The sequence below is a fragment of the Podarcis liolepis genome (assembly GCF_965112155.1).
Source record: "Podarcis liolepis genome assembly, chromosome: 5".
Classification (NCBI taxonomy): Eukaryota; Metazoa; Chordata; class Lepidosauria; order Squamata; family Lacertidae; genus Podarcis; species Podarcis liolepis.
The window spans coordinates 17,694,832-17,715,539 of record NC_139556.1 but is presented as its reverse complement, the minus strand read 5'-3'; the positions used below and the strand labels follow the sequence as shown (position 1 = coordinate 17,715,539).

Below are 20,708 nucleotides of genomic sequence, written 5' to 3'. Positions count from 1 at the left end.
TGCAGACCCTGCTCTGGCGAAGAAACGGCTTGGGCAGCCTCCCTTCGCCTCCTGTCCTATCATGGCAACGGCGTTCCAAGCGACGAGACCCGCCCCCTCGCCCTCTCCCCCGCGTTCACCAAGGCGCATCCGGTCCGGGGTACGCAAAGCCAGAGTCACCAAGCGCCTGCCGCCGTCTTGCTCTCGCCCGATTGGCGCGGGCAGCCAGCGCGAGGCAGGGCTGCGCTCCGCCGCCCCTCGTGCGCGCGCGCATAGCTTAGAAAGAGCGCGGGAGGCAGCGGCGCCTCTCCTGTCACTGCAAAAGGGGGGGGGGAGGAGCGCGGGCCAACCCTCTTTAAAGTTCCCATGTGGGGTCTGGGGGGGGGTCAGTTGTGGTCCCCCTCCCGTTCTGTTTTGCATCTGGTGAGCAAGGTGGTAAAAAAAGAAGATAGGAGCTGAACTTTCGCCTGGAAGTTTTTGAAGCAGAGGTTGGCTGGCCACCTGTCATGGGTGCATTGCAGGGGGTTAGACTAGAGGACCCTCAGGGCCCCTTCCAACTCGACCATTCCACGGGCCTTCTATAGAAGGGACTTCTATCCGCCAACCTCCGAAAGGACTTGAGGGGAAAACGCGCCTCACGCCTCACAGAAGCGCTGCCGCCTTGCGCTTTACTTGGCAGCGCAACGCTCGCCAAGCCGAATGGCGCGCTTCCATTCGAGGAAGCTCCGCGCGCGACCACCGTATCTCTGCCTCTTGTCTGTGAGGCGGAAGGCAAGCAGCGCTTCGGGCTGCCCAGACTGGGGAAGGCGGGCTCCTTCGCTGTGAAGAAAACCAAGTAGCAGCCGCCGCCGCCTCACGCAAGCGCAGCCCGCGCCCAGCTCCTCCCTTGCTGGCGAGTCTGCCCGCGCTCCCTCCGGCCACACCTCTGGGGAGGGAGGTCTGGCTGGTAGGCGGAGGCAAGGAAGGAGGGCGACGAGACGAGAGAAGGAGGAGGCGGCGGCGGCGGCGTCTCCTCCTCGGCTCCCTCCCCGGGAAGAAGATCTCGCGGTGCTGGGCGCGCTCAGCCTCCGACGCCGCCTCCTCCGCCTCCTCGTCTTTCTGCGGGGAGCGGTGACTGTGCGCAGTGAAGCGGGCGGGAGCGCACAGCTGGGCGGAGAGGCACGCCGGCACCAGCTCCGCCAGGAGGAGACGGAGGCCGAAGTAGTGAGAGCGAGGGAGTAGGAGAGGAGCAGCAACTCCTGCAGGAGACGACCGTCCCAGCCCTCGCAGCCTCGCCCAGTCCGATGTCCCTGCGGCGGCGGCGCTGAGCGTGCCTGCCCGCCGAGCCTGCAACGCCTTCCGCAGCGCGAACATGGCCTCCCCGGCAACGTGCACCCGCTTCACCGATGAATACCAGCTGTACGAGGAGCTCGGCAAGTACGCAGCCCAGGCGTTCCTCGCCGGTGTCTTCCTCCTCCTCCTCCTCCCTCCTCGCTTTGGCGCAGCTCCTGGCAGCCGGGCTGTTATTGCGGCCGGGCGCTGCTCCGCCTTCCCCCTTGGATCCCCTCTCGCCCCTTCTCCGATCCCGATCTGGGGTCCCCCGCTCCTTGGGGGGGGGCTCCTCTTCCCTTGCCCTCCCCTCCCTTCTGGTGCTACTACTAACTGTAGTTTCTACTCAGGAAGTCTTTCTAGCAAACTCTCTTTTCTCTGCTCGGAGCCTCTCCCTCCCTCCTTCCTCTCCGATGCGGACTTTCCCTTACCTGTTATTGGAACGGAGCCTTAATAGCCCGTGCCATCCGTGCGAATGTAGGCCGTCGTGTTGCGGCTCCGTTAAACCGGAGCAGAGGCGCTTGGGTCTCCGGGTTTTGCAAAAGCGAGCCCGGGAGGAAATGTGCTCCGCTGTGTTATGCCAAGGCAGTTGGAGGAAGTAGCTCGAGGGAGGGAACGAAGCCGGGGCAAGCAGTCCAGAGGGTCTGCTCCCCCCCCACTAGGATGGGGGCTATTTCTGCCCCGAGAAATAGGGGATCCCACCCGCTGCTGAGCTGGATACTGCTGCTTTAACCCAGGAACTGCTTTTCCGTCTGAATGCCACCCTCCCTGCTGTTGCTGCAGCCTGCAACTTCCAAGATTCTTCCTCCCCCCCTCCTCATTTCTGCACTACAAGGGACATTGCTGCATTTCTCATGCATCAAGGGAGGTTCCCTGTGCCAATGCTTCCCCCCCCCCCAAAAAAAATTACTCCAGCACTGATCTTAAACAGACACTGTTTTTGTTTTTCTTTCCCTCGGTATTCTGCAGGAGATTTGCCCAATATTCTGGTTGGGATGAATACATTGTGTGTGTGCGGTTGGGGGTAGATGCACCCCAGGTATTGCTGCATTTGAGTCCTCCTCCTTTCTTGCACCAGTCCCTGAGTGCTGCTGTATCTTTTCTCCCCCCCCCACCCCCTTTTGAGCCACTTCTCATCTTCCTTACCGGCCTTGCTTCTTTCTGACTTGCCTACAGAAATGGATGTGGGTGAAGATAGGTGGGAAAGAAATGTATCTCCTGCCCAGACCAGGCCGTTTCTGTTGCTCTTTGTTTCCTTGAGTGTTTGTGCTTGTCTGCTGTTCTGGCTGGTTTCTCGTTTCAGGGTGCAGGCAGGCTGCCTTCTGCACCTGAGGAACGTTCTCCCCCTTTGAAAAGGCTCTGGTGGATTCCCCCCCCCCCATCTTTTGTCCTGCACTTACTCTGTCCTCTCTGTCACCATTCATGGAGGCTGTTTTCCAGACTCCGTTGCCACATCTCCCTGCTTTTCCGGGAATTGGCATCGTTTCCTTACCAGCGCACCTACTCACCTCTCTCTTTTTTTGCCACAAACACCTTGCTCAACTTGCATTGATAAATATGTATTAATTAGAGTTACGCTACAGAAGAGGTAATGCAAACACCAGCAAAATCCTTCCTCTTGTCTGCATATCAGATTATCATTTTTATTTAGATTTTATGTGTACGATGCAGGCGTGTGTCTAGGTGATGTAATGAGCTCCTGCAAAAGAACTTCATAATCAAAGCTCTACTCTTTGTGGGAACCAGATCTTCTTGTACCCACCCTAGTCATCCTTCCATGCACCTCTCTTCTTCCCTCTTCACTTGGAATTCTTGAAGTGCTGTGTTTTCAGTTCTTTTAAAATACTTGTAGCCACTCAGTATGGACTTTGGCTAAATACTTTGATGTAGATCATGAGGTTTTGGTTTGCCTTCAGTTTATGATGCTTGATCCGGGCTTCATGTTTAAACCAGTTTCACAGGTTCAGCCTTTCCTTTTTGTTCCAGGGGAGCTTTTTCAGTGGTCCGGAGATGTGTGAAAAAAACATCATCCCAGGAGTACGCTGCGAAGATAATCAATACCAAGAAGCTGTCGGCCAGAGGTGAGTGCATGAACGCTGTTTTTGATCAAGTTGTCCTGCAGCTCCGTGACATGAAATGGATCATTAAAACTTTTCATTTGCATCCTGTGAAAAGCGCCAGCTTTGGGCCCTTCTTTGTGTCATTGTTCAAATTTAGGGGTTTTTTTGGTGTGTGTGTGTTTTCAAATTTGATAGCGGATTAGATCGGTCCCATTTCCCCCCCCCCCTGGAATTAGGTCTCTTACTTGGGATTGGCGCCTATAGTATTGCACTAGTACTGCACCAATAGCGCGTTGAACCTGTTGGATCAGGCCACTGACCAACCTGTTATTGCAATGGCTATCCTCATTGCCTGAAGCAGAGCCTGAACACTCCCTCTTCCAGCGGTTTCCAGCAGCTGGTATTCAGAAGCATATTTCCTCTTAGGGTGGATGTAGAGACGTCTGAGATAGTAGTCACTGAAAACCTTATCGCCCATGAATTTGTCTAATCCTCTTTTAAAGCCATCCAAGGTGGTGGGATGTGAATTCCATCGTTTAACTACGTGAAGAAGTATTTTATTTTGTCTGCCCTGAGCCTTCTCTTAAAAAATGTTAAGAGAATCCAGTTAAGAATGTTAACTGGATGCCCTTTGATACTAGTGTTACAAGAAGGGGATAAAAGCTTTCCGCTGCACTCTGATTTTCTCCATGCCCCATGCATAATAGTTTATACACTTCTATCATGTCCCCTCGTCTCAAAGCTAAAAAAATCCCAAACGTCGTGAACTTTCCTCATTTGAGTTGCCATTTTCTGATCCTTTTCCAACTCTCTGATATCCTTTCTGTGATGAGGCAACCAGATCTGTGCACCACATTCCAGGTGCATTTGCACCAATATATTTGTATAATGGCATTGTGATACTGGCAGTTTTATTTTCAGTTCTTTCCTGACATCCTAGCATGGAGTTTGTCTTTTTCACACCTGCCAAACACACTGGTTCGACAGTCATTGAGCAGTCCACTGCGACCCCCAAGTTCTCATTCCTGGTCAGTAACCGCTAGTTCAGACCCCATGAACGTTACATGTGTATAAGATGCGACATTTTGCCCTGATGTGCATCTCTTTGCATTGAACTGCATTTGCCACTTCCCGTTCCCTCAGTTTGCAGATATTCTTTTGGAGCTCCTTGTAATCCCTTTTTGCTTTAACCCCCCTGAACAATTTAGTATCACCGACAAACCTGGCAGCTTCACTGCTCATCCCTAGTTTTAGATATACTTACGAACGAATTGAAAAACACGGGGCCTAATACCGATCCTTGGGGGATTCCACTTTCTACATCCCTCAATTGGGAGAACTGTTCATTTATTCCTACTTTCTGCTTCCTGTTGCTTAACCTGTTCTTGATCCACAAATGACAATTCCTCTTATGCTCTGACGGTGAAGCTTACCTAGGAGTCTTTGGTGATGTACTTCGTTGTACGTATTTTGGAAGTCCAAGTACACCCTGTCAACTGGATCACCTCTAAATGCTTGTTGGCATTCTCAAATGTATCTTAATAGGTTAGTGAAACAGAACTTACCCGTGTGGAAGCCATCCTTGTTAAAGAGTTAGTGCTGTTTTTGTGGCTATTCTGCAGTACATAGGAATAGAGACATTTGTCTTGCGACAAATTGCCACTGAACAAAGAGGGACCTACTTCTGAGTAGGTATGTATAGGATGGGTTGAAAGTATTTATGGAGTTGGCACATACGATTAAACATGCGCTCTCAAGAACCGCACCTAGTCATGATAGCATGAAGTAAAACACACCTGTGCATTTTACAAACAAACAAACAAACAATTGAAGCAGTCCTCACTGTTGGCAGCAAAAAGAGAAGCTCCCCTGAAGGAATCTAGGTTCATACATAGTCTTTTGTGGAATATTGATTTTATAAGAGTACTAATCTTAATGGCGTTGAAAGTGATGAGCTTTTTGTTTTCCCCAGATCTAATGGATCTATTCAACATTGTGGTGCATCTTTTAAAAAATATATATGCATGGAGACTTATTTCTGTGTCAAGAAGTCTACCATGTTGTGCACGAAGGGCTCAACGGGTCACCGTGAAGCATGCGTATTATATCTTCCAAATGATTTTTAAAACTTGTATCTAGCCGTAGACCATAACAGCAAAGGACTTGCACTAAAACATTCCAATAAATCTCCCTGGAAAATATAAAAGGTGAAATAGATCTTGTATTATGCCTTCATAAATGGTATTATTATTATTATTATTATTATTATTATTATTATTATTATTATTATTATTATTATTATTGCATTTCTATACCACCTTTCATTTGAGGATCACACAAAAATACATAACATAATAACAAACAAAAGAGTTACCTTCCCCCTCCCATTTAAAAGGCCACCGATTGTTTAATTAGAGGCCTGGGAGAAGAGGAAGGTTTTGGCTGGCACCTAAATGTTCTGTAACATTTGACCATCGATCCAGGATCTGCCGCCCGTTCCTCATAGGGTAGACACATTGGTGCAACCATATTAATTAGATGCTAGAAATTATGGTGCAAAACAGCAGCCTTCTTCCACTGTCGTTTATGGCAAACTGTTATTTGTATTGTCTAGTAATCAGCTATGTGTAGCAAGCATGTTTTCAGGTAAAGTCAGAGTACGTATTACCAGCCTTGATCTGAGTTAATTTCAAGAGATGAGGACATTCTGGATGAGAAACAGGCGCACACTTCAGGTTTTAATGTAACTAAAGACATGCAGCGGCCTTCATCTTCCGCAGAAGGCTTTGCCTTTTGTAAAATGTACTGTTCCTATTCTGTTCCCTTTGCAGTTGCCCCGCAAGTGTTCTGCAACTGCACTGCTTCCATTTAGGCATTTGGATATTCTCCAGGTTTTTGAGCAGCTCCAGCAGTTATAGCCTCGGCCCCTTTTGCAATGGAAGTTGCTTGACTTGAGCTTCTTCCCCCCTGCACTGGTCTTAAGAACTGGCTTAATGGCTCGAAGCCAGGAAGCCCCCATTTCAGCTCATACCATGACCGTGAACCTAGTGGCCTTAGGCTAACTGCTCTTCTCCCTGCTTCAAGTCTCTCATCAGCAACGTGGGGATAATAAAGCTGTACTTAACAAGGTTCCTGTAAGAATTGCTCACAGATCGCGTGCGAAGCCCTGTGAATACTCAATAAAAGTGCTGTTATAAATGCTAAATTGTTATTACTGAAATGAATTCGTGCAGGTGGTAGAAGAAGATGGGGGACCAGAATTGTGGATCTGGTGCTCTGTGGCAGAGGAACCGCTGTGGGCTGGATTTGAGGCAAATTCTCTGTCTCGGTCTCCTATTGCAAAACAGGAATATTGTTGAAAGTCTCCCACTGGTACTCTGAAATGCCTATGAAATGATGATTTACAGGGCAAGCCTAACCATATCTACTCAGAAGTAAGTACTACTGAATTCAGTGGGGCTTACCTCCCAGGTAATCAGGGTTAGGATTGCAGCCTTAGTGTATTGGTGTGCAACTGGATAGTAGTGCTGTGTTGCAACCCCTTTCCTGCTTTCTCCAACGTAACTTGCTCACGGAGATATTTGTAAGAGTGGGAAAGGGAATAGCTCAGGATGTGCCGAGTGGTGGTGGAAAGAGCAAGTAATTCTCATTAATATCTTGGTAGTTTAAGTGTAGCTTTGGGCGACTGAATCTAAACCAGGGGAAACCAGGCCTTCATTGGTCTGAGGGACACATTCAACCTTGGCCAGCTCTCTGGGGCAACCCCCCCACCCCACCCCGTACACTAGCTTAAGTAAAGAGCTTATTGCCACCTTTCCACTGATCAGCTGATTAATTTGATGGTGGTGATTTGCATCTCCATCTGGGTTCTGGTATAGCGTTGTGCTTATTTTAACCTCCCTCCACTTTTGTCTGGGTGCTGTTGTCACCAAAATGACTATGGTCTTGTTAGGGTGGGGGGTAGAGAAGAAAATTGCTTGAGGATATGTGGAGTGGTTCGGCTACCTAAACTGGGGTGGGGTGGGTTTCAGCCACCGTTCTTCAGAACAGGATGGTGTCTTAGCCATATTGCAGCAATGCAGAGCAGGGGTATAAGACAGATAACCTGAAGGGTATCGCAGTCTAAAATTAAATGGGAGTTTTCATGGACACCAGTGACAACGGTACAAAGGGAAGTCGGTAGAACCCATGTACAGCCTTGGGAACAGTGAAGAATAAGGGTTGGCCTTAAAGGATCCCTTTAATTTAATTTATAATTCAGTCTGAGCAAAGGGAAAACTGGAAACCAGTAGAGCTGTGAATAAGGGAAGAGTGTGTGGATGTTTGGGGAAGATCCTGTGCAGAAGTAATGGGCATCCTTTCCATATTGGGTCACCTTCTCTTGCATAGGCAATTGCCTGGGTTTTGTGGTGGAGTTGAAGAGAGGTGCTGTGTCGTGGAGGTGAGGGATTTTAGTAACTTGGTGTGTGTTTTGTTTATATGTTACGAGGTGTGGGAAGCTACTTTTTTGCCAAAGTAAGCAGCTTCAACAGACAATTGGTTTTAAATATATATTAAAAATGGCTACATACAAATTCAATAAAACAGACGATACAGCACAAAGCAATACATATTGTAACAAAGCAGTCACAAAGCCAGCCAAACCTGAGAAAATAAAATAGTTTTTAAACCACCTACCTGTATTATATGAAGCAGGTGCCAGGCAAATATTGTTTCACGCAGCCTTAAAACATTGGCAGTACATAATAGGTTTTCCACAGACAGGTTTGTGAGGCTGATGGGAGAGCTTTCCTTTCTTCTTCCCTTATGTATAAAAAGAAGGGAGACCAGGTTTCATCAAAGGCATTTTCCTTTGTAACCCCATTAGCAATTCTTCTAAGCCCAGTTCTGAACTAGCTCTGTCCCAAATATTATTGAACCACATCTCAGACCATTGTAAAGGGGAGAGGGGAATAAAGAAGTGACAGATATTTAAAAACGAAAATATGAATATATTCTCCCAAGCAACTCCTGAACATTTAATGTGTTATTTATTATTTAACTGTTGTGCATACAATAAGACATTGTATGGGTAAAGTTACAGATTGCCTATGGCAGCAAGAAGCATGGGCCTTACTTGGCTGCTGTGCCCCTGGATGGAGGAGGGATAGATAGAAAATCAGAGGACGGTGGCAGCGCAGTCCTTGCTGAAAAATATTATTCCAGCTTTTCTCGCCCCCTTCTCCCCAAATAGATGGCGTGTTGGATTTAGCATCATGTATAAGAAGCTTGCCGTGTGACTGTTCCATGTGAGTCTCTGATTGCAAAGTAAACCTCAGGAAGGTTGCCTGGGTCTACCCTGGGTGAATGTGCAAGTTGGGATAGGAGCGTAAAAACTGGGGCGATTTGGGGAAAGTAAATATCTGTCACTCAGTTGCCATGGCATCCGAAACCATCAGATAATGTGCTCGCCTAAGATTTTAAGTACCCAGACAGCTGTTGGGTTGCAGCAAACTGCGGCCCGTCGGCGTTTGCCAACTACATAGAGGGCAAACTAATGAGCTTGAAATCAGTGGAAGCAACCAGGGCAGGATGGCTTTGAGGGACAGCCTCAATGTCATAGGAAAATTCTGTGTGATGGTGACTGTGAGTTAATTAAACTGAACATTTCTGAGAATAGCTGCATGGGGCATGGGGTTTGTGGGTGCCATGTTTGGAACGGTAGGGAATAAAACAGGAGAAGTATAAAGCTGGCAGAGGAGTGAGGCAGAGAGAGAGGCAGGCTCCTTGAATCTGTGTCTAAGGAACCTGTGCTGGAAACGAATGGAATCTGGCAGAGTATGTAGGATCAGATATAGCTCTCGGTGGCCTAAGAGGTGTTCAGTTTCTGTGGTGTTGCAGGGCAGGCATGTGAATCAAGGCGGTGACTAAATATTAGGCTTGGAAGGTATTGGAGCAAAAGTGACACCAGATAATGCGGTCAAACTGCATACTGGCAGCGAAGGAGGCCCCAATTCACTGTCCCTATGAATTGGAATGGCTTCTAAGCAGCTTTCTAAGAAAACTACAGGAGCACAGGGCTTCGTCTCTAGGTCATGAATTTACTTTGATGGCTGCTGCTTCCTTAAATAACTACCGTTTCCCATTGCTGTAGCTTGCTGCATCATATTCTAGCTCTATTATTTTTTGGGTGGTGGATACCTATGGACTTTCTTGTAAAGCTGCATAAAACCAGTTTAGAACGGATCAGCAAATGTTTGATTCTCAGGGAACACTCAAAAAGGAGATGATAGCTTGCTTCACTCGCTTCAGCCGTTGTAATCTTTACTTTGTTCCAAGTTCTGACTGACTAGAAGTTAGAGAAGGCATGGCTGAAGACCTGTCAGCCAGTGACTTGATAAAGGGATGGGGAGGTTGGTGGAGGCGGGGATCTCCCTGATCGCCGGGCTGGCTCCTGCTCCCTGCTTGACTCATGCTTGCAGCCTTTCTTCCCCTACCTTACGTCTGTCTACCCGCTATAGTTAGTGCTCAGCTAGGACCAGGGAGAACCAGGGTCAGATCTGTACTCGACCATGAAGCTCATCCGGTGACCCTGGGTCCAGTCACTCTCAACCGAACCTACCTCTCAGGGTTCTTGTGGAGATAAGACACAGGGCACAGCGGGAGAATTATGCACATAGCTGCCAGCCACTTGGAAGAAAGGCAGGATATGAATGTAGTAAAGAAACATATACCGTATTTTTTGCTCTATAAGACTCACTTTTTCCCTCCTAAAAAGTAAGGGGAAATGTGTGTGCATCTTATGGAGTGAATGCAGGCTGTGCAGCTATCACAGAAGCCAGAACAGGAAGAGGGGTGGCTGCTTTCGCTGCGCAGTGATCCCTCTTGTTGTTCTGGCTTCTGAGATTCAGAATATTTTTTTTTCTTGTTTTCCTCTTCCAAAAACTAGGTGCATCTTATGGTCTGGTGCGTCTTACAGAGCGAAAAATACGGTAATTAATAACATAGCAGCACAGAACCTCACACTGCCAAAACTTAAAAGAGTACAGTGGTACCTGAGGTTACAGACGCTTCTGGCTACAGACTTCTCCAACCCAGAAATAGTACCTCAGGCTAAGAACTTTGCTTCAGGATGAGAACAGAAATTGCGTGGCGGCAGCAGGAGGCCTGATTAGCTAAAGTGGTACCTCAGGTTAAGAACAGTTTCAGGTTAAGAACAGACCTCCAGAACGAATTAAGTTCTTAACCTGAGGTACCACCTTCCAGAATTTGAACCATCAGTGACCTTGGCACAAAACCTATTGCTTGGCTTAACAGAATGTTGTTGTTTACACTGCAACACTGCAGCAGAGAAGGGCAAGTTCTTCAGCAGCATCTAAAGCAGCCTTCTCCAAGCTGGTGCCCTGCAGGTGATGTTGGAGTAGAATTCCTGTCATCTTTGACCATTGGCCATGCTGGTGGGAATTGGAGCCCAAGGTGCTTGGAGGGCACCAGGTTTTGGGAGGTGTTAAAGTGTATGCTCACTGTTGACACTTTTTCGGTTCGTGATGCTGCCCTGGTAATGTGGGTGGGAGAAGCACACCACAACTCTCTTAGAAATTCCTTAATACCAGCAGAAGCAAGATATAACTGAGTGGAATTAAAAATGGCCATACTTATCAGCATTTTTTTTACCAAGTAGGTCTTCTGCTCAGATAAAGGGGAATGACCCCAACTCAAGTCTTTATTGGCATCTTCACTCTAAAATGAAGCTGCTCCCCCTCCCCCTGCTACTTACTCTCAGTGTAAAGCACATAGGACCTTTCCCACTAAGAGCTATGCCTCTCTTTCCCCACAAGAGACTTGTGGTCCATCATGCCAAAGTTCTAACTGTGTGTGACTTTAGCTTCTTCTTCAGCTCTGTTGCTCCATCCCTGCTGAGCTTCGGCGAGTGTCATTTTGGAACTTACTTGTGGGGGCAGAGGGGAAGGTTGTAAGTTTTTGTTGCCAGAAAATGGTTTTCTCTCTTGGTTCTTTTATCTGCTGCCAGGGTGGTGGCGGTGGCGGTGGCAAGGCAAGCAGTAGTGGAGAGGCTGCCATACTGGGTGTGTAATAATAATAATAATAATAATAATAATAATAATAATAATAATAATTTATTATTTATACCCCGCCCATCTGGCTGGGCTTCCCCAGCCACCCTGGGCGGCTTCCAATAGAATATTAAAATACTATAATACATCAAACATTAAAAGCTTCCCGAAACAGGGCTGCCTTCAGATGTCTTCTAAAAGCCTGGTAGTTGTTGTTCTCTTTGACATCTGGTGGGAGGGTGTTCCACAGGGAAGGCGCCACTACCGAGAAGGCCCTCTGCCTGGTTCCCTGTAACTTGGCTTGCAGTGAGGGAACTGCCAGAAGGCCCTCGGTGCTGGACCTCAGTGTCCGGGTAGAACGATGGGGGTGGAGACGCTCCTTCAGATATACTGGACCAAGGCCGTTTAGGGCCTTAAAGGTCAGCACCAACACTTTGAATTGTGCTCGGAAACGTAATGGGAGCCAGTAAGGCACAGCAGTGTAACTGCTGTGCCTTAGACCATTAGTGCTTAAGGTTGGCATACAGACTGCCATGGAATCATATGAACCCAAGAAGAACCTGCTGGATCAGGCCAATGACCCATCTAGTCTAGCATCCTGTTCACACAGTGGCTGAGCAGCTGCCCAGCAAGCAGGATTCAAGCACAAGAGCACTCTCCCCTCCTGTTGTTTGCAGCAGCTGGAATCCTGTGTCTCAGCCTTGTCTGCCTTTTTCATCTTTTAAGGAAGGTTTGGAGAACCTATTGCCTTCCACATCTTGGGCTCGAATTCCCAAGATTCCCAGTCTGCATGGCCACTGGTCATGGATTATGATAGTCAGGCAACACCTGGAGGGCCAAGAATTCCCCATCCCTGCTTCATGGGCTGCCAGACTTGCTTCTAGGCCAGTCGAAAGAACACTGGTCACTTTCCAACATGGGCAGCAATCACTGCTTGTCCAGTGCACTATGGTGAAACCAAGGGTTTCATGTTGCTTTTTCACATTTTATTTTACTTATTTATCAAATTTGTGTACCGTTCTTCATCCGCAGATCTCCGGGTGGTTCACAACATAAAAATACAATACAAAAGCACAAAATATATGATAAAACAAGAAAAACGAAAACAAACCAGTACCCCCCCCAAAAAACCCCCACATTTAAAAGGACTACAAGATTAATCACCCAAAGGCCTGGTTGTATGTGTGCTTGTATGTGGAATTCACTGCTCTTTTTAAGGTGTGAACTTACCTTGGGTTTTGTTTGCTGCCAATAAAAATCTGAATGTAAAAGGGAGTATACTGTGTGACAGAATCTCAGGAATATTGGGTAGAGGAAATTGCATCCATCTTGGGCGGTTAATAGATGACTTCTTATTTAATGAGCTTTGTTTATTATGCACGTTAACTGTTGTGCTAAATATCAGAAGTCATTGTGCGGCAGTAATTTGCCACTCTTTTTGTAGCACTTTTCACCCAAGCCCTCACAGCAAATATAGTACTGATGTCTTTAAAATAAACAGTGCTGAGAAGCTAGTCTGTTCAAACTTGTTCTCTTGGTGGAATAATAAAGCAAATATTGAACTCGGTAGGAAGGACTATTCGACTATCCTGATTCTGATGTTGAGCAACTAGAAAATGTTTGCGTGGAACAAATTTTTGGCCAGCCACCTAATTTCAAAGTTAGTGGGGGACAGGAGTACCCTAAGCTTCACCTGGAGAATGTCTGAGCCAGGGATGCTGAAAAAGTTTATTTATGAAATAGTTTTATACAGGTTTGTATGCAAGGGATAAAGACCCGCTTTGCAGAATATTTGGCACTTAGCCAGTTCTTAGATTTGCTTAGTAAAATTGAAAGTTGGTCTTGGGAACATCTGCAAATCAACACGTCTGCATCTTGAGTTTAGGATGTATAAATGAAAGTCCATGACCTACACTGAAATTGTGGGGAAGCTTCTTGCTGAATTGCACGCAACGTCTTTTTGAAGGTGGCTGTCAATGTTTGGTAAATGCATAGAACAATAGAGCTGGCTGTCGTGTGGTGGTGAAGGGCGTGAATTGCCAGACCTCCATTGCTGTTGCTTGAGGCTCAGATGGCCTCGGTGGCTCAGAATACCTTCCATCAGTTTTAGCTGGTGACCTTGCAGCACCCATATCTGGACAGCGATAGCCTAACATCTCTTGTCTATGCTCTGGTAACCTCTAGGTTAGATTATACAAGGGGCTGCCTTTGAAGAGGGTCCAGAAACCTCATCTGGTTCAGAATTCAGCAGCCAGGTTGCTCACCAGGGCAAGACAGTCTGGGCATATTATCTTCAATATCTAGCCAATATCTTTCAGCATCAGCTCCCATCTTCTGCAAAATGGAAGTGACGATAATGGTTTACCTTATAGGAGTGTGTTGAGGGTCTATGAGAGCATGCGAAAGTGGGCTGAGGTTGGGGTGGAGCAGGTCCTAGCCTATCACCTTTAGCCAAAAGGGTCCCCAGACAGCCGGACTGGGAAAGACCTCCATTCAAGTGAGCCTCAAGCAACCAGATCAACGCTTGGCCAGAGGAACCAGTGGTCTGAACCAGTTCAAGGAAGTTTTATTTGCTTGTAGTCCAGAAAAGTGCTCTCTAAATCAGGGTGTAGAGCACCCTGAGAAATTGCACCTTTTTGGCTTTTCTTGAAATGCCTCCGACCTTATTACCCATGCATTTCATTTTATTTTTTTTAAAAAAACATCTTTGCTTTACCGCAAAGCGTATGGTAACTTTTGGGGAGGAAAATTATCCATTTCTAATCCCCCCCCCAAGGAAATGGTTCCATTACGTTAAAAAAAATTGCATTGTTTCATAACGCTAATTAATAATATAACAAACACATACAACACCAGTTTATTTTAGGCTTTTTTGAAGTTGTGATTAGCTGTTGACATGGCTGGTAGGAATTAAAGTGAAATCTGGGCTGAGTATTGGGAAGTGGGCGGGTGGCGGAATCGGTTTGCCATCCCTTCAGGGATGGCACACTGTTCTTCCTTGTCGAGAATTCTGTTGCAGGGCTGGAGTGAAGTCAGCCTGTTCCCCTCCCCCTCTCTCAGTGCGCACACAACTCAATTGGATGCAGGCAACAGTGTGCTGCACTGCAGGTTAGTTAGGCAGGTCCGTCGTGGAAAATGAGAATCTACAATACAAGTTTGCAGAAGCCTGAAGCACAGTTTCTAGTATCAGTGTCCAGAGTGCAAGAATACAAGCTGGTCTGCATATAGGGAAGCCGGGTGCTGAGAACATAAAAGACCTGTCCACCAATTTACACACTTGTGCCTTAGATGCAGTCTTAACTCTCCAAGATGAAGCGCAATATTGGCTTGTTTGTCAAAACTGCCTTGCAGTCAGTGTGGTTTGCGATGCCCCCCTGCTGCTCAGCCTCCTCCTAGCTTGTGGAGCACAGGTAAAAGCTGCCACAACATTGGCAGATGAGTGGATATTTCCTTGGGCTCAGCCTGTTTGTTTCAAGAGGACGAAAGCAGAAACGGCCACAATAGCGTTTTCTCGACTTGTATGTGTCTTGGGTCTTGTTGGCTTGAGGTCAGCTAGGGCAGGAATGGATACAGGTCAATAAGCAGTGATCGTGCTGTTGGTCAGTCTTTTTCTCTTTAATGGGGACACTGTGTCGCCGTGATGCTGGAAGTCTTGTGCTTTGTGTTTTGTTGCACACACTTCCCGGCTCCAGGGATAGATGTATTGGGGGGGGGGGGAGTAGTAATAAGCTGATGTCATAAACTGCAGCCTTCCCCTTGTGCCAGCTGCCTTTTGCCTCGACTCTCTCCCTCGCCTTTCTGGGATTGCCTGCTTATAACGCAACGTTGCAATATGATGCACACTGTAGTGATAGAATCTTTATTTATTGTTGGAACAAATTGACTTAGAAGGGATCACTGGAATAGAAGAGCTTACGTGACGGGGCTCCTGACCTTGCCAAAAGCTCGGGAACATATTTAACGGAAACGCTATCTCTGTGGTGCTGGGAATGACTTTTGCAGAGAACCAGGGGTCTGGGCAAGGGAGCTGCCCTGCTGTGGTCTGTCTCAGCAAGGAACTGGTGCTCTCCCTCTGTATAGTGAAGTGCGTGGGCAAGATCAGCCTGGCTTACAAGTTGCCTCTCGGTTTACGCTGTATATTTTATAAATGTGCTACAGCAGGCAGGATTTCAGTCTGCTGTTTGTCTGTCCTGTTTGCGATCGTGTCGAGTCTAGGATTACCTGCTCCAGAAGTGGGGGGGGGGGGCTGAAGGATGGGGACTAGTATCCCTTACACCGGATTTTCTAAATTTTTGACCAATTCAGTCTACTAAGTCCGATGGAAGGCAAATAATTCTTATTGCAAACCTTTTCCTCCTGGTTAGATTAGGTTTGAACAGGTGCCCTCCTGTTCATTCTGGAACTAATCCAGAATCAACAGATCACTCAGGATCTGGGTAAAAAGCCCCGGTTTGAGGCAGTGGCATTTTACCCATGCAATGGATCCAAGAAGGGTAGGATCCCCCCCCATGTGAGCTCATGATTTGCTAGACTTGTCTTTTGTTTTCATAGATATGTTTGTTGTTATGGTCTTCATTGATGGTACTTATGGTAATTGTTTTTTTGTATTTCTCTAGTGCAGGCTTCCTCAACCTCAGCCCCCCAGATGTTTTTGGCCTACAACTCCCATTATCCCTAGCTAGCAGGACCAGTGGTCAGGGATGATGGGAATTGTAGTCTGAAAACATCTGGAGGGCCGAGGTTGAGGAAGCCTGCTCTAGTGTTCCTACATTGCTTTGAGTCATATTTATGAGTAAAGTTACAGGACTTGGTGCAGGGATAGGAAACAGTCCAGACGTTGTTGACCAGTGGCCAGGGATGATTATAGTTGTAGTGCCACAATATCTTGAAGGTACCCCCAGGTACCCCATCCCTTCCGTTCTGACCAGTAGTGATGTTGCTTCAGGCCGAGGGATAGAGATCTTCAATAGGCCCAGCTCTACATTATGAACGAGACCCAAACTGCCAGCAGTTTGGGGTCAGATCTGGGTTACTTCTGAAATTTGGGGTAAAAATGAGTAAGTCTTGGTTTGTTGGAATTTGGCTTCAAAAATGAAACGGAAGACAATGCTATTCAACTCCTAAACTGGAGTTTGAGAGGCTGGAGATTACTGAGGCCCACCAGTCACAAAACATTGGTGGATGGAGGTGGAATTCGGCATAAATAGCTAGCAATTACTTACATCATTTTCTGCTGTCTAATCCCTCTTTGGGCCCTCCGTATCTTGGCCAGAGCTTACTGGCGAAGAGGGTTTTAAAGGAGGCTTTATCTCTTGGCTTTTTTTTACATTCACTTCCTCCCCCTGGAGCGTCTTCCCCCTCACGTCACCCTTTTCTGTTCCAAACTTTACCAATTTATCTAAAATGGTAACTTTTTTTGTTCCTCTTTTCCATTTCCTTCAGTGTCCTCTCTGGCCCTTTCAGAGGGAGGAGAGGCTTCCTGTCTTGACAGGAGACTGTGCAGGAAGAAGGAGGAGAGAAAATGGGGTTGCAGGGTGTGCAGCAGCCGCTGCCTGGGCCCTTCTCAATTTCCTCGCCCTCAGCCATCCCCACACTCAAAGGGACCCCTCTGCCTCTCTGCTTAGCATCCATTTCCTCCCCTACTTAGGGTGCTACAGCCTCACTCTGCTCTCTAACCAGCTCCCACATGTAGCTATGGATTGTGCATGTGGGGAGCTGGGAAGTTGCTGGTGTTGACCCAACCAAAAGGCAGTGGGGAAGCGAGGGGATGCTTTGCTGAGACCCAGCGGTGGTCCACAGTCTGAGAAGCACTGTGCTGCCTCATAACTATTGCTAGTAGGGCTTCCTCAAGCCTCATGCTTTTTGGCCAGAGATTGTGCAGGCACTCTCTGACTGAAGAAAAGCCACTGCCTGGTAAACATTGTGGACGCTTTAAGTAAAGTCACGCTTGTCGCTTTACCCTCCCACCCATCTTGTAAGTCAATTATAACTGTCCACATGGACTTGGACGGTAGTGTTACTGAATGATGTCGTTAAGCAATGTAACTCAGCAGTATTCCAGGGAGAGGAGATAGTTGTAAGAGGAAGTAGTTTTTTGAATCTGTATACAGTGGTGCCTCGCAAGACGAAATTAATTCGTTCCGCGAGTTTTTTTGTCTAGCGAATTTTTCGTCTTGCGAAGCACGGTGTCGGAAAAGTTTTGGAAAAGCTTCAAAAATCACCAAAAACCTCAAAAAAGGCTACCACACCGCGTTCTATGAGTTGCTCCTCGAAGTCAAGTCGCAACTGTATTAACGGTGTTAAGAAAAAGGAAACAAACATGAAAAAAAGCAATACGTTTTCGTCTTGCGAAGCAAGCCCATAGGGAAATTCGTCTTGCGAAGCAGCTCAAAAAACGCAAAACCCTTTCGTCTAGCGAGTTTTTTGTCTTGCGAGGCATTCGTCTTGCGGGGCGGGCACCACTGTAGTTGTGTTCGTAGGCCCAAGTCTTGTACAGTTCAACTTTAATGGAAACACATACAGGAAGGCAGACAAGGAGTGTGCACAAATAGGTTTATGAGCTTGAAGAACTGGGTATTTTATTAGTAGGGCGATTTTTTCCCCTTTGAACAGAGATGCAATAAAAGGAGCTCCAGACTATTATGTACTGTACATTGATTATGCAGAGAGTTGCTGCTTGATTGACATCATAACTTTGCTCTGTGGAGCTCATGCAAATAATGGGTACACCCTTGTTGGGCTTTTCTTACTACTTATGGAAAGAAGGTCCCTTTTCCTGAGAAGGATGGGGAACCACCAGTCCAAGATGCCTTTGTTGGAAAGATTCATATGCACACCTTTAAATTATTATTATTATTTTGTTCTCTTAATGAGATAATGTTAACTCTGAAAAGTTTCATCTCTGAAAAACAGTTGGCGTTGTAACAGATAGCATTGCTTAACTGGCTGGGACCTTTTCTGCCTTTATTGCCTCTATCTGTGCAGTTTGCCCAAAGCCTTCAGTAGAGGTCCTACACATCTCGGTTGATTATGGTCACTAGCTGTTGTTGCTGTGACTATCTACCCCTCCCACTCTTTTGGGAAGAGTCTTCTTTCTGACTCTCTGCTGATGTTCTGAAATGGTCAAGTATCCCCAGAGCATGACACAAGATTGGGCATGTTCTGCTGCCTTCTGTCAAGCTCAGGAGAAGAACGGGGGTTTCTCATGTTCTCCACTGTCTCCAGGGAAGAGCCATCTGCCATGGAGAGTTAACATCTGGCACATCTGTCATATATGTCAAGACTGTGGAGTCTTCAGTATCTAATATGTCAAAAAGATATTATTCCTGGTCCACCCTGTGAAGCAGAGACACCTTCTTGGGCAACTCCAGATGTTGACTCATTATATCCTATACTTAGGAGATATAATTCCCCCCCCCATTGACTTTTCTCTTGAGGTTGTTGGCCTCTGGAAAAGGCACCTCCTGAGCCAGTTGTGGTTTGCAGGTTCACTCTGAAGCTGCTTCTCCAATCATGTCAGTTTACTTTGGAGTTTTTGTGTCTTCCAGCAGGAATTGCTTGGTACCTATTGATTTACAGCTTACCTTTCTTTGTATAATGTTGAAACTGGTGACGTTTGGCACAAATAAAAAAATGCCTGTAAATTACCATTTTGGGTTAATGTGAAAGCACAGGGAATAACTATTATTTACATATTACTACATTTGTCCTTGGTATAAACTGTGCAGAAGGACCGGGGGGGGGGGGGGAGACAGGGAGTGGGACTTAGAGAAGTACAGTGGTACCTCGGGTTAAGTACTTAATTCGTTCCGGAGGTCCGTTCTTAACCTGAAACTGTTCTTAACCACTTTAGCTAATGGGGCCTCCCATTGCTGCCGCACCGCCGGAGCACGCTTTCTGTTCTCATCCTGAAGCAAAGTTCTTAACCTGAGGTACTATTTCTGGGTTAGTGGAGTCTGTAACCTGAAGCGTATGTAACCCGAGGTACCACTGTATAAAATTGTGCATAGAGTTTAGGTGCACCAGTAAGTACATATGTATGTTATACCTGTACATCATACCTTGGGTCACACACGCTTCAGGTTGTGGTTTTTTTCAGGTTACGGACCGTCGAAACCCGAAAGTACCAGAATGGGTTACTTCCGGGTTTCGGCTGTTGCACATGCGCAGAAGCGCTAAATTGCCGAATTGCAACCCGTGCATGCACAGACGCGGGTTGCAAAAGTGCATCCCGCACGGATCACGTTCGCAACCCGAGTGTCCACTGTACACACATGTGAGGATTTGCAGATGTGCGCACGCATGCACACACAAATCTTTTAATAAATTCGTTTCCTTCTCCCTCCTTCTGAGTAACAAGGTATTTCAGGGAAATGACACAAGATCTTGTTTTCTTTCTGATGGGAGAGGACTGGGGCATGTCTTTGTCATATTTATTCCATTTACAAATACATAAGCAGAGACAGTCACCCCTACAGGAGGCAACGTTTAAGACAACCATGCTTTGCATCTCCAGAGATGCTGGACCCCAACCTGTTTTAGCACCTATGTTGGAATTTAAAACTGCAAATAGGCCTCCATACATTTTCTTTGCCCCTCCTACTACCTAAAGGCATCGTCTTCCAAATATGGAGAACAGAGAGATTCTGCAGCCATTAACATTTTGTTTTGTTTACTTCCTGGTATAACCATTGAAGACATATACCGTAATTCCTGACATTATATATGAGAATGAGATATTTCCAGCAATGGCCTGGGGGTGTTCACAAGCAGAAGGCTCTTCCCAGTATCTGCCATTCTTTTCCCCCTCCTCCACCCACGTCTATGAGATGTGACAGGTGGAAAGGGTCTACGTGGTGGTGGCTCCCCATGTGTTGAAAGCTTGCTTGGCACCCGTCTTTTTGTCACTTTAGTTCCAGGCACAGAAACTTCATATTTAATTAAGTGCTCATTTTTAAATGCTGCTGACTTCTTTTTATTCTGCCTTCTTATATTGGGATGTGCTTATAGTTTTGGGTTTAATTTGTTTTATTGTAATTCTAACTTGCTGTCGTCCACCCTGGGAAACCTATTGAAGGGCTAGTTATAAATCACAGGAATAAAAAAAATATTCATGGGTGTGCTGCCACTGAACATGATGTCTCCATTTAGTGCATCTGATCATAAGAGCATTAGCTCCTGATCTTCCATTGCATCTTTTATGAAGCGACATGTCTAACCTTTTTGTTGTTGTTGCATGGGTCTTTGGCAGGGCAGAGGGAGATTGGGATTGTGAAAAATGTTCTGCCTTGGATGTATTTAATCTCCAGCA

General features: G+C 46.6%; 1 protein-coding gene across 30 annotated transcripts in view; it reads left to right on the top strand.

The window, feature by feature from the left end:
• The first annotated feature begins 178 nt into the window (after positions 1 to 178).
• CAMK2G (calcium/calmodulin dependent protein kinase II gamma) overlaps positions 179 to 20,708 on the top strand; it is a 162,429-nt gene continuing 141,899 nt past the window's right edge. For 9 of the 30 annotated variants that reach the window (XM_083502621.1, XM_083502636.1, XM_083502623.1 and 6 more), the window contains exons 1-2: positions 938 to 1,395; positions 3,274 to 3,368. In XM_083502621.1, coding sequence (XP_083358747.1) covers positions 1,331 to 1,395; positions 3,274 to 3,368 — 160 coding nt within the window. In that variant the 5' untranslated portion in view covers positions 938 to 1,330. Of the gene's footprint in view, positions 1,396 to 3,273; positions 3,369 to 20,708 lie in introns of all 30 variants that reach the window. The other 21 variants (XM_083502611.1, XM_083502639.1, XM_083502634.1 and 18 more) reach the window with 9 other exon arrangements.